This window comes from Podarcis cretensis (assembly GCF_951804945.1).
Source record: "Podarcis cretensis genome assembly, chromosome: 5".
In the NCBI taxonomy this organism is placed as follows: Eukaryota; Metazoa; Chordata; class Lepidosauria; order Squamata; family Lacertidae; genus Podarcis; species Podarcis cretensis.
In genome coordinates, this window is record NC_137174.1 from 71,508,288 (window position 1) to 71,520,562 (window position 12,275).

Below are 12,275 nucleotides of genomic sequence, written 5' to 3' on the forward strand. Positions count from 1 at the left end.
AGCGATTGTCCGTTGACAGCTAGCTAATAAGAGAAATACATTGTTTCCACTGTCTCCGTCTGCTTTTAAAAAGGAGTAAAAGTAATTGAAAATTGAAACTTCATTGCTTGAGCTGTGTTTAAAAAAAGGACATTATGGACTAACTTAAATAGAAACTGTTTCCCTCTAGAGGAAGCCTTTGAAACTGTTACAAGAGCTGGGCTGAGGGAATTTCCAGCTGCAAGATAAAAAACTGTGAGACTTTGGGACTGACCTTGAATCGGTTAAGTGTTATGGTTAATGGAAAGGAAAAAACTGACCAGTCAATTCTTGAAAAAACATTAAGGTTTGGGAGGACTTGGCAGCAATCTAGGAGAGCCTCAACATCAGGCCCCCCTGCTTCTTCTACTACTGCTTTTGTACCAGCATATTCAAAATCAAGAGGAATGTTGATAGAAGAGGCCTTAGCGGTTGCATTAAATAAGATAAATGATTCACTGGAACAGCTTAACAAGAAAGTAGACGTGACAAATGCGAAAGTGGAAGCTGCAACTATTAAAATCAATTTAAATACAGAAAGTATAAATAATTTGGGACAAAAGGTGAATATCAATACAGAAACCATCCAGAAATTGATACAGGAATCTACTTTGACATGGCAGACTGCAGAGGAAGCTAGGGAGAAAGCTGTTGCTGCTGAACGTAATGTAACACAATTGGAGAGAGAGAGAGTCCCAGCCTTACAGAGGCAACTGGATGACCATAAGTCGATGCTTGCTATGATTGAGCTCAAAGAAAAACAAACGAATTTGAGGATCAGAGCCCTGCCTGAATTGGAGAAGGAAAGTATGATAGATTTCCTCACACAGGAATTTGCTGATTTTTGGGACTTGGACTTGGGTCAAGAAGAGATTAAAACTGTGAGGGCCTTCAGACTTGGAAGAGGAGGGAAAAAAGAGAAGAACAGAATAAGAGACTGTTGGCACTACCTGAAGAACCTAGAAGTACAACAGCCAAGAGTGGAAATTTTTAAAGACGCCCCGAAATACCTTTTGGATCTTAGGTTCAACTACAGAGATTTGGCTGCCTTGCTGAGAAGGAATAAAATCATCTTCAGGTGGGAGTTTCCCCAAGGTCTACTCTTCAGCTTCAAAGGAAGGAAAATAAAAATAAGATCAGTAGACGACAAAGTAAAGTTTTTGTATAAATACAAAGAAGATCTGCAGAAGGGACTTGGAAAAGAGCTAAGAGCATCGGACAGAAGATCACCAGGTTGATGGACTATATGAAACTGGCGGAAATGACTGGCAGAATCCGAGACCAGGGAGAAGAGTCGGTGGAAGAAGACTGGAAAAAGTTTAAAGACTATTTATAGAAATATTGTAAAATTAATGAATGTTAGAGAAATGTTGGAATGAAGTTATATGGCTTTAGTAGAAATGTTACAAGGAATTAAGTATAAATAGATTATTAGAGTATTAGGGAAAAATAAGGTTAGAATATGTTAAGATAATTATAGGATAGAAAACAGAGGAAGATGGAAAGGAATTGCTGAAACAATCAACAGAAGTGGAATACAAAAAGGGAGGTGTGAGGAGGTCGTTGAAACAAGTAAATGAAAGATATGACAAAGAAATTGTATGATGTGTGTTAAAGTGTTTTTGTTTTGTTTAGTTTAGTTTATGGTGTTAGTGCTGTGTAATGTTTTTATATTGTATTGTGTTGTGTGTTTTTTCTTGTCTTTTTTCTTTTTTCTTTCTTTTTTTGTAGTGTTTAAAAGTAATAAACATTGGTGTTTTTTTTAAGAAATCTCCCATTACTGCCTTCTCTCTCTTTTTTGAATGTTTGGTAATCTGCCGTAGGAAGGCATCATCCAAGTCATCAGTCTGGCTTGGAGGTCTATAGTATACATATTGTTTACATATAATGCTACTTCTCCTCCCCTCCTGTTTGGTCTCCTCCTTTTCAACATGGCAACCCAAAGAGTTCCTTTAGATAGATGTGATAGCTTCCAAAAATGCACTGGGGCTTTCTCATTTCATATTCCAGTGGCAGTTTCTCTGCCAGCACATGAGAAGTCAGGAGGGTGATAAGATGGTGTTCTACAGGTCTAGTTTGAGCAATCTCAGCCCTATGACAGAAGCAGTGCTCACCACACCAGTCTTTCTCAAGGGAACTTAGGTGTATATAAATACAGAACCTTCAAGTTTTATTTTGATCCCTTCTTTACAATAAAACAGGTTAACATACAACAGTATCTATTATAGAAATCTTGCTTTAAAACTGCTGTACTTTACAAGAAATGCACATTTCTCAACCCTGAAGAGTTCATATCAACCCTATACAAAGAAAGCTTAATTCCTCAGTTCTGTTCACATTTGTTCAACATTTGCTATAATCAATTATGTTATTTCATGCAATAAAAGAATGTGATTCCTGTTATGCAGCTATAATCTGTTACAGTTTGAGATTCAGCCTCTGGAACATTCTGGAGAACAGATCATGTTCTTTGCCCATATATATTCATGGTAATATATTGAACTTTTTTATTTTTTACATCTGACTGATGGCTCAATCTGTTAAAAAAAGCCCTAAAAAAACCCTGAAGGCAGTATTATTGCACTGAAGGAACATTTAGCAAAGAGCAAAATAAGACTTGTCTATTTCATTGCCTAATTTATTAAAATTAGGGACGGTCCCGATGGTAGAAACAGACCCTCTTGGAAACAGAACTATGTGGACTTTTGGGGGGGACGGGGGGAGGAAACAGAACTATGTGGACTGAAGAAGCATGCTGTTGTCAGGATTTCACACAAAAGGCTCAATTGTGATTTCTAGGGCAGAGCAGGGCATGGTGAGCTCAAATTGGGTGACGACATCAGGGTGGAGTACTCCTAGCTTCCCAATAATCTGCCCTTTTGCAAAGATCTCAGCACAGCGTCCAGGGAAAAAAGCAGGGTCTGAAAGAAAAGGGGGGGGGAGAGAAATGAATGTTTCTCATAATAATAATATTAATAAATAACTATTATTTTATTATTTGTACCCCATCCATCTGGCTGGGTTGCCCCAGCCATTCTGGGCACTGAACCTCAAGTAAACATCAAGAGCAGAAGGGTGTGTTACACGAGAATAATTTTTGCTAAAACAATGAAAGATTGCTTCTCTTATCATAGCCCAATTTTATTAATGCTAGAGAAGAAATATTTTTTTGGGGGTGGGGGATGAACCCTTAAGTAGACATGCTTCACATTTCCAGGGCGAAGTGTAAGGGGTTGGATGATGCCTAGGGGATCCTTCCAACTCTACAGTTCTTCGATTCTACATTCAGTGTACAGGTTACAAGCTTTTGCACAGAGTGAGTAAGAATGATGAATCCACCAAAGCTGCTTCATGTATCGTGAAACAAAATATGTCAATGCTTGGACAAATCATAATTCAATTAAATAAGACTTATGAATGAGCCCCTGTACACAGCTGCTTGACCTTCTCTTCATGCAAGAGGAGAAACAAGCCATGGAGCCAGACTTAATGCTGAATGGCTGTTACATTCAAAGCACGGAAACTATGGTTAATGGCTTCCAAGCAAACAAGGATATGAAGACAACTTCATATCATGAATTACCCCAGCTTGTTTGGAAGCCATTAACCGTAGTTTCCCAAATGCACATGTTAACAGGCTGCTATAGTTAACTGTGATTCCTGGCTTGATTCACCAATTCCCACAAAATAAGGAAGGAAGTAGGTGCGATAAAGGGGTCATTCACATATACGTGGGCAACGTTCTGTGTGCCAATGATGATTAGTGAAATGGAACTACTAATGGCACCAAATAAGCAGACAAAATGGCACCAATAAAGGCTTACCCTCTTGCAGTTGAAGTGATTTTGTCTCTTGCTGCACCCCCATGTGTAATCAAAATCTCCTGTAACTCATTCAAATCCTCTGAAACTAATAAAACTAAATGACCAATCCATGCATTCTTTTTCTCACGGTAAAGTCACACAGTAACTTTACCATGTAATTCTAATGCAGTGAAATGTTCATGCAACACAGCCCCCACATGGGAAGAACGCTAGATGAGGTCATTTTTCAAAATCTTTCCTCACCCCCCAAAAAATTGTGGTGGATGTTTCACAGGAATCTATTGTCAAACAAAAACTGTATCAATAGTCATCCATCAAAGACTTTACTGTGTTAAAGAGAGCAGAAACTTGGGGATGGGCACTGTGTCCAAACCACGACCTTCACAATCTCTGAAGATGAGAGATCGCCAGAGGTGTATCTAGGGGTTGGGTAGGTTGGCCCCTGCTAAGGGCGCAGGTGAGGGGCGGGGTGCACCCCTCTCGGCGCCTCACCAGAAAAATCTGGACACTGCCGTGGGCTGTCACTACAGCCCTGTGGCCCTCCCTCCCCAGTCGGCCAACAGTGCTGGTGGTTACTTTGTGCAATGAGACTCCCCTATGAGGATGTTGCCACCTGGCCCTCCCTCCTAGCACCGCCACTGCTTCCTGTCCTCCATTCCCCCTGCTTCCCCCAAGAGCAGCCTTTCAGCTGATGTAGTAACTGAGAAATGTTAGGTGAGGCTCTGAATTTACCACAGCCGAGTCACTTTCCCTTCGTTTCTTTATGGCCTTGACCAATTTCCATCGTAAGAATATTCAGATGTTTGCATTTTACTTTGATGCCCACAAAATCAAGTTCTTATTGCCACAGGCAGAGAATATTTAAAGTGTCCCAGGGCATCCCAAAGGTTGAGGCATGAAGGTATACCATCTCTATGATCTGTAACTAAAAATGGGCAAGGCACCAAGTAGTTTGTAATTATTTCAGATACATACACACACACACACACACACACACACACACACACATTGTGGGAACAGAAATGCTAAAACTAGCCTTGTCGTAGGAACACTACATGCAAGCAAGAGACAAAAATCACAGTTCATAGTAAGATTGTCGCTTCTAAAATGCTTTGAAGTTCAAAGAATCTGTTATTAAAGCTTTTACACTATGCCCCTAAGAACCAATAATTGCCTGTGTGTTTAGACTGCAGGACCGCTTTGATTATTCAGGGCATAATTCTTTGGCCACTAATCCAATCAAGTACCTAGTCTTTAGCACATTTTCTGGCTAATTGACCTTCAAAGGGCTTGTTGAATTCTCTGTGTGCTTGCCGGTCAAACACCTTGCATGGCTTTTCTTCTCTTCCCAATTCCTTCCCTTCTTCCCATGTTTGGGAGAAGAAGATTAAAGGGATGATATTGGGTCAGAGTTGGGAAAAGCTTTAGCGATCATAACTATTATATTCTTATCAGGGGATGGGGGAGAGTATCAGAAGTCAACACTTAAGTAACTGAGAGGCAGGAGACATGTTATTCAGCATGACTACTGAAGTCCTGGTCACATTTTCCCTCGGATAAATGGTTATTTCCTGAACATAACTGGAACAAACCAGATGACTGAAATATGGTGCACACAAAGAAACAGCGATAGTCATGCCAGCAAATAACTTATTCTCTGGTGGTTCTCCGGAAAGCCTATAGAAATCCTCCATGGCTGCTCCTGTTCCAGAAGTTTAGCAAACTCTAACCATGCAAGTTACATCCATAAAGCTTAGATTTGGAAGAGTTTACACACAAATATTTTGTACACCCAAATATTTTGACCAAAATGTGACGGTCAAAACTTTGAAATGTCAGTTCACATTAGAAAAAAATATGTTACTAAATACATAAAATGTCTTCAATCTATCAGGGATTAAAATGGAATCTTTATTTGTTGCTCATTTCATTTCATAAGCTTTCCTAAATTTTACTATGTAAATTATTGTTTGATTTTTATCCTGCCCTTCTTCCCAAAGGAGCCCATGCATAAACAGAAGTTACGTATTCTCTGCCGCACAAAAGCAATACTTTTACTGGTCATTCTATACAGCAAATAAATCTTGTCCATGATTAAATATGGTTTTGCAAGAGAAAACACTATACTCTGCGCACTCAAATATTCCCAAACTGGCATTAGTTACACACTGTCATAAAAAAGGAGAAATAAAAAAAATTACCGCTTGCAGAACAGGAAATCTGATCTGAGTAAATGGCTTATGCTGGAAGTGAAACAGTTAATAGCCCCCAAAGTTCTTAATAAATGCAAGCCTAATCCCTCAATTCAAGAGCAGCCTCTCATCTCTTTTCATCTCTTTAAGGAACATCAAAAAGAAAAATATTTTACTATACATCTGAATCAGTGGGACAGGTGTGGTAGCCTGAACAGGTAAGAAGATACAAAGTGAAAAGAAATAATTATCTAGTCTGTCCATTCTGGAGTTTGGGGACCTGAACTGTCTTCAAGAAGCAAGAGGTTTGTGCTGCAGTTCTTTGAATAAGTATTCTGTGAACTGCCCTGAGACCTCCAGGTATAGGGCGGTATATAAGTTCAATATATAATAATAAATAACTGTTCTGTAACATCTATAAGGAAGTTTGTTGTTGAACACATGCCTAAGTTTTCATTATTTCTCAACACCTGAAGTTCACTACCTTCTGCACTTTCCCAGTGTTAACTCCACGTAAAAGAATTTAGCTTATCAACAATAGATCACACAGTCGATCAAACACACCTAAAAGCCGCCATGGTTTACGGAGATAGTAAAAATAAACTGCCCACAGACTTGGTTTTTCCAGGCAAAATACTAGAGTTGCGTTCTTCAAATGCAGAATCCTACACACTTCTTTACTTACTGCAATGAACTTATTGAAGGAAAACATATCACTGTAGTTCTGGGCAGATGACTGAAAACTTTGTACAAAGCCAACATGTGGAAAGAGTGGGAGGGGGTCTGAGGCAACAGAACGCACCCACAATTTCCACCCATAAATCATACCTTATACACAGAGCTGCTGGGTGTCAAATGGGTGCTTATATTATAGGCAGGCTTACTTCTCTGTGGAGAGTAAACAGACAGTATTTCAGAGGTTGGTTTGTTCTTCCTACAGACTTAAGTATGTCTGAAGTTCTCTACCCTTGTGATCCCTAAGACAAGATGTACTCCATGGATGCAGAAACACTTCCTAGTTACTTTGAATGCACAAGACTTTTCATATGATTAGAAAGAAATGAACAAGATAGTGTTCTCCACTACAGGCATATTAGCATGTGAAGATAACTGCTTCACCATCACTGTCTGAAGAGCACTAAATTTTGGTGCCTATCTACAAACAATTTGAACAGAGGTGTCAAAATTGCTCAAATAGTATACTGTCAGCCTCAGCAAGAAATGACCCCATGCGTAGACCCTAAGTGATACTGGAATAATTATTCATTCTAAGGAAGTTCATCTGGTCCATTAGATCCAAATGCTAGGGTAGAATTTGTCTGGAATATCTTCAAGGTAATGCTGATACTTTAATGGGAACTTCTCAAAACACAACTGGGGCTTGTGTGGGAAGATGTCTCAGTATACAGTGGTGCCCCGCAAGACGAATGCCTCGCAAGACGGGAAACCCGCTAGACGAAAGGGTTTTCCGTTTTGGTTGCGCTTCGCAAAACGAATTTCCCTATGGGCTTGCTTCGCAAGACGAAATGTCTTGCGAGTTTTTCCGACTTTTTTTCCTTCCCCCCCCCCTTTTTCTAAGCCGCTAAGCCGCTTATCTGCTTATCCACTAAGCTGATAAGCCGCTAAAAGCCGCTAAGCCGCTAATAGTGCTAATCCGCTAAGCCGTCAATGGGCTTGCTTCGCAAGACGAAAAACCACTAGACGAAGAGAATCGCGGAACGGATTCTTTTCGTCTTGCGAGGCACCACTGTATTGATGGATTTTGCTGATGGCTTCAGCACTGTGTGACTTGCCTAGATTGGCATGGAGATTATATTTTAGGGTCAGAATTTTGACACACTAACATATTTAGCAAGAACTATGCTAGTCTTTTTTCAGTGGCTTCAGGGACAGACAAAGCCTCACAAACACTGTGCTAGCTTTCCACTGATTTCTTGTGAGCACACTTCACAGGTATGACTGTCTGAGAATGACAAAAATATGACAAATCAAATCAAGATATGAACATGAGCCATGTTGGGCCGGGACCTGGGAGACCAGGGTTCAAATCCCCACTCAACCATGAAGCTCACTGGGTGGCTTTGGGTCAGTCACCATCTCTTATAATAATAATAATTTATTACTTATACCCCGCCAGTCTGGCCGGGCCTCCCCAGGCACTCTGGGCAGCTCCCAACAGAATATTAAAAACATGATAAAACATCAAACATTAAAAACTTCCCTAAACAGGGCTGCCTTCAGATGTCTTCTAAAAGTCAGATAGTTGTTTATTCCTTGGCATCTGATGGGAGGGTGTTCCTACAGGGTAGGCGCCACTACCAAGAAGGCCCTCTGCCTGGTTCCCTGCAACCTCACCTCTCGCAGTGAGAGAACTGCCAGAAGACCCTCGGAGCTGGACCTCAGTGTCCGGGCTGAACGATGGGGGTGGAGACGCTCCTAGCTCTTAGCTTTACCCACCTCATAGGGTTGTTGGGAGCTTAATATTGGAGGTGGCAGGGAGGAGAGGGAAAACTACGTACATCATCTTAAGCTCCTTGGAGAAAAGCAGGATATAAATAAACAAAAGAAGAGCCCTTCTGGACCCATCTAGTCCAGCATCCTGTTTTCACACTGGCCAGCAGCCACTTATCTTCCATGAGAACGCCAATCCCCATGGGCAGTGGTTCCCCAAACTTTATCCCCATGGACCACTTGAAAAATTACTGAAGGTCCTGTGGGTTTTTTTGCCTGTTCTAGCACTTGTAATGCAATAGGTTAGATGTGGTACAGATTTTAACCATATGTTTACAGACATTCTGCGGACCACCTGGATGAAGCTTGTGAAGGACCACTGGCAGTTCACGCTCCACAGTTTGGAAACCCCTGTCCTGGGAGGTCACTAACTTGCACATTATGTAGGGAGAATTACAGTACATTATGCTCCCTCTCACAGATCCCAATAAAGGGAACAGAGTGACGGATTTTGATCTCAACACAATAAAGTGTTTGATCTCATGGCAGAGTGTCTAGAGCTTTCCCCTATAGCTGTGAAACATTTCAAATGACCTCTAGTGAGAGAACTAAGTAAACTGCAGAACCTCAATACAATTTCAGGAAGAAACACAACCTAGAAGCAGTCTTTTCATGGACTTGAAATCCTACCTCTTTCTAACAGTCTCTACATTTACCCTTTCCACAGATGAATATTTTTTAAAATTAATAATAATAAATGAACTATGTCCTGCATCTCTTCCATAATGGAACTCAATACAGTATATAGAAACTTTCTAGATACCCTCACATCCAGTCTCAGAACTGTTTAGTTTAAGCAAGGTTGCCTCATCTTGTGCCTTCTGACAATGTCCTGGGACCAGTTAGAACCAATTCATAACAGGATAGGAGAGATTATATGCAGCAGTAGGTGGGAGGTTCTCTCCCTTTGTATCACCCTAAAACACTTGCCATTACATAAACATTTAAGCTGGTTCACCAGCTTGCAGTTGCTCCTATAACTCAAGTTACTGTAGGATTTATAAGGTTCAGTAGTTCATTTTTCAGGCTTTAAGAAATATAAGATATTTGTGCTGCAGTTCTTTAAATATATATATATATATATATATATATATATATGGCAGAAAACTAGCTTATTAGGTTTGCATAATGCCTGACTAAAACAGCCTGCAACACATTTGTAACGCAAAAACCATTACAAACTATAGATTATAGTGTGACAAATCAAATACAAATGTTTCATATTTTGGTTTCTTTGTTAGGAGTTTATTACTAACAGCATGCTTTTATTTTTTTTCCTAAAAAAAAAGTTGCAGCTTAACTTCTGACACATCTTACCAATCTCCAAGACTCCAAGGAAAAATGGCAGGATGCAGAAATTATTCCCCAGCAAACTGCCTTGTGGCCAATCAAAGAACTAGTTGTGGACCTGGCAATAATTTAACTGCCACCACTGCCTGGAGCCCCAGCATGACCTGTGGGAGATTATACGGAAAATGGCCATAGGCTCAGAAATGGAAAAAACAACCACTGAGGTGTAATCCCTGCTCTGGGAACACGAGAGGAAGGGGTGGGGGATCCCTTTCAAATTACCAACTGTCCCCCAGTATAATAATCAATGGAGTAAACTGAGAATGTATCCTATTGTGAAAGGTCTCAAGCAGCATTGAGACTGGTTGCTTCTGAGACTACTATTTAACATTTTCATCAAGTGCTAAGTGCAGCATGATCAATGGGTCTGGCCAGGTGGACGTCTCAAAATGACATTGAGATTCTTGGAACATTACAACAAAGGTCATATTGTAGTCATGAGAGTTGTTTTCCATTTTATGGTAATACAAATGTGCAGCGCATATTTCAAAAATTGTAAATAACTGTCTTACTGCCAGCCAAACCTTAAATGAAAAGCTGTCATTGTGAATTACTGTCATTAGCATTTTCCACACTGCGCCACACCTTCAATTAAACAAATGGAGCCCAGAAATAGAAAGAAGTGGAACACTGTTGAGATGCATCACCAGCATTATTGCACAACTTTCCCAATGAGCACTGAAGGAAGGTCCAAGACTTTAAAATGAGGCATTTACATCTCAGCTGCCAGGCTTCCAAGCGTATCTACATTATTAGGGCCACACATGGAACCTGATGTTCATGCAAAGCAGATCCTACAAGATAGCAGAGTCTGCAGGCCTGATATTTTTCTCCTGCCCACCTGCAACCCTCAAAATGCTCTCCAGAACACTAAGAGGCCCTCTTGAACTGCAGGGTCTGCCGTACATGACTGCTTGTGACAGAATCAAATGAAACCTGATGAAGGAACCTTACATAACCAAGGAGCTCTGCTTGTGCAATGAAAAGAGTAGATATCATCTACTCTGCCAGCAACTGTCTCTAAACCTTATACTGCGATTCTTTCTAGCTATGAGAGATCCTTTTAACTGGAGAGGATGGGGGAGCACCTTCTGTTTTGAGCAAAGATCCCTTCTTTTTGAAAATCATGGGAGGATTTTTAAAACGTATTTCTTCCATTTAACCCTACCTAACCCTGCTCTTCCTCTGAAGAGTTCAATGATGCTTAGATATGGTTCCCAGACAGCTTTCTATCCAAGCAGCTTACAGGACCAGACATGCTTTGATTCTGTGTTAGAGCTGTATCATGGACCTTTGGGCAGTTCTTAGGATTTCTAAAGCGGCAAGCCTCATGCATATACCTGGCAGAAGAAAGTACATGCCCGAAAAGGGACTTGAACCCTGAATACTAAGATTTCAAGGTTGATATTCTAAAAATTTAACAATTCAGGCCTTTAGACAGAAAAAGCAAGTACGGGGAAGGGAAAGCTTCTCGTCCATGTGTGCCCGTAAACATCTATTTAATCTATTTATGGATCAATCAAGGAGCACTGAATGTAAAGACAGCATGTGACAGTCTCTAAGCTACGCAAAATGTAGTTTACAGTAACGGTCTGCTAATTTCAACGGAAAGCTTGTTTCATATCGCTTTAAAAATTAATTTAGAAAATTGCAATTAAGTTTTTGAAAGGGATGCTAAATTTCGGAGATGTATTTATGATTCTTAATAAGTGTCAGATGGTAAATATTTGGGATTTTCCCAGAGTCCTTTCATAAAGGAGTATGGTTTCATCTTTAATAAAACTTGATCACTCAAGGCTAAAATTCTCTCCCAATATACTGCAGGGCTCCAGTTACACTAAACATCAGTGTGAAGGCCTGGGGAACATCACAATTTCACCCATATTTTCAAGCATCTGTAATTGTTGCACAGGTGTTGCTGCAAGGGCAAAAAGGTTGTGACCCTGAGATTAACTTAATGGATATTTAGGTATTAGGGGAACAGAAGGTGATCTAATAACCGTGATGTGCACATATGGAACAAGAACAAACATATACAGTAAACAGACACCTTTTCTAAATTATGAAATGAGTCAGATCATTACACAGATCTTAGCAAGGCTTTTATATTAAAAATGTACAAAGTTTTAACTGAAGTCACATACTTGCAACACACACACTGAATGAAGTACAATTAAACAAAAGAGCATCCTTATTGCAATTTATAGTGCAATTTTAATGACTGGTTGACAACTACACAGCTAAGCTTCATCTCCCTCCCTCTTTTATAAAAGCTACTAGAAATTTGTAGCTCAACATAACTCTGAAATACACAGGCACTTCGTCATCCCCTCCCCCCCAGTTTAAATATAAACACACCTCAGAGAGCTATTTACAGCTC

General features: G+C 40.2%; 1 protein-coding gene and 1 long non-coding RNA gene across 2 annotated transcripts in view; one reads left to right on the forward strand and one right to left on the reverse strand.

Annotated features, from left to right (window-relative positions):
* Window positions 1–2,167: 2,167 nt before the first annotated feature.
* Window positions 2,168–12,275, reverse strand: part of FARSB (phenylalanyl-tRNA synthetase subunit beta) — a 28,182-nt gene continuing 18,074 nt past the window's right edge. The window contains exon 17 of the mRNA XM_079975885.1: window positions 2,168–2,939. Coding sequence (XP_079832011.1) covers window positions 2,788–2,939 — 152 coding nt within the window. The 3' untranslated portion in view covers window positions 2,168–2,787. The remainder of the gene's footprint in view (window positions 2,940–12,275) is intronic.
* LOC307216100 lies at window positions 2,946–10,331 on the forward strand. Its single transcript, XR_013838914.1, has 2 exons — window positions 2,946–6,252; window positions 9,835–10,331. It is a non-coding gene; the product is annotated as an uncharacterized lncRNA (long non-coding RNA).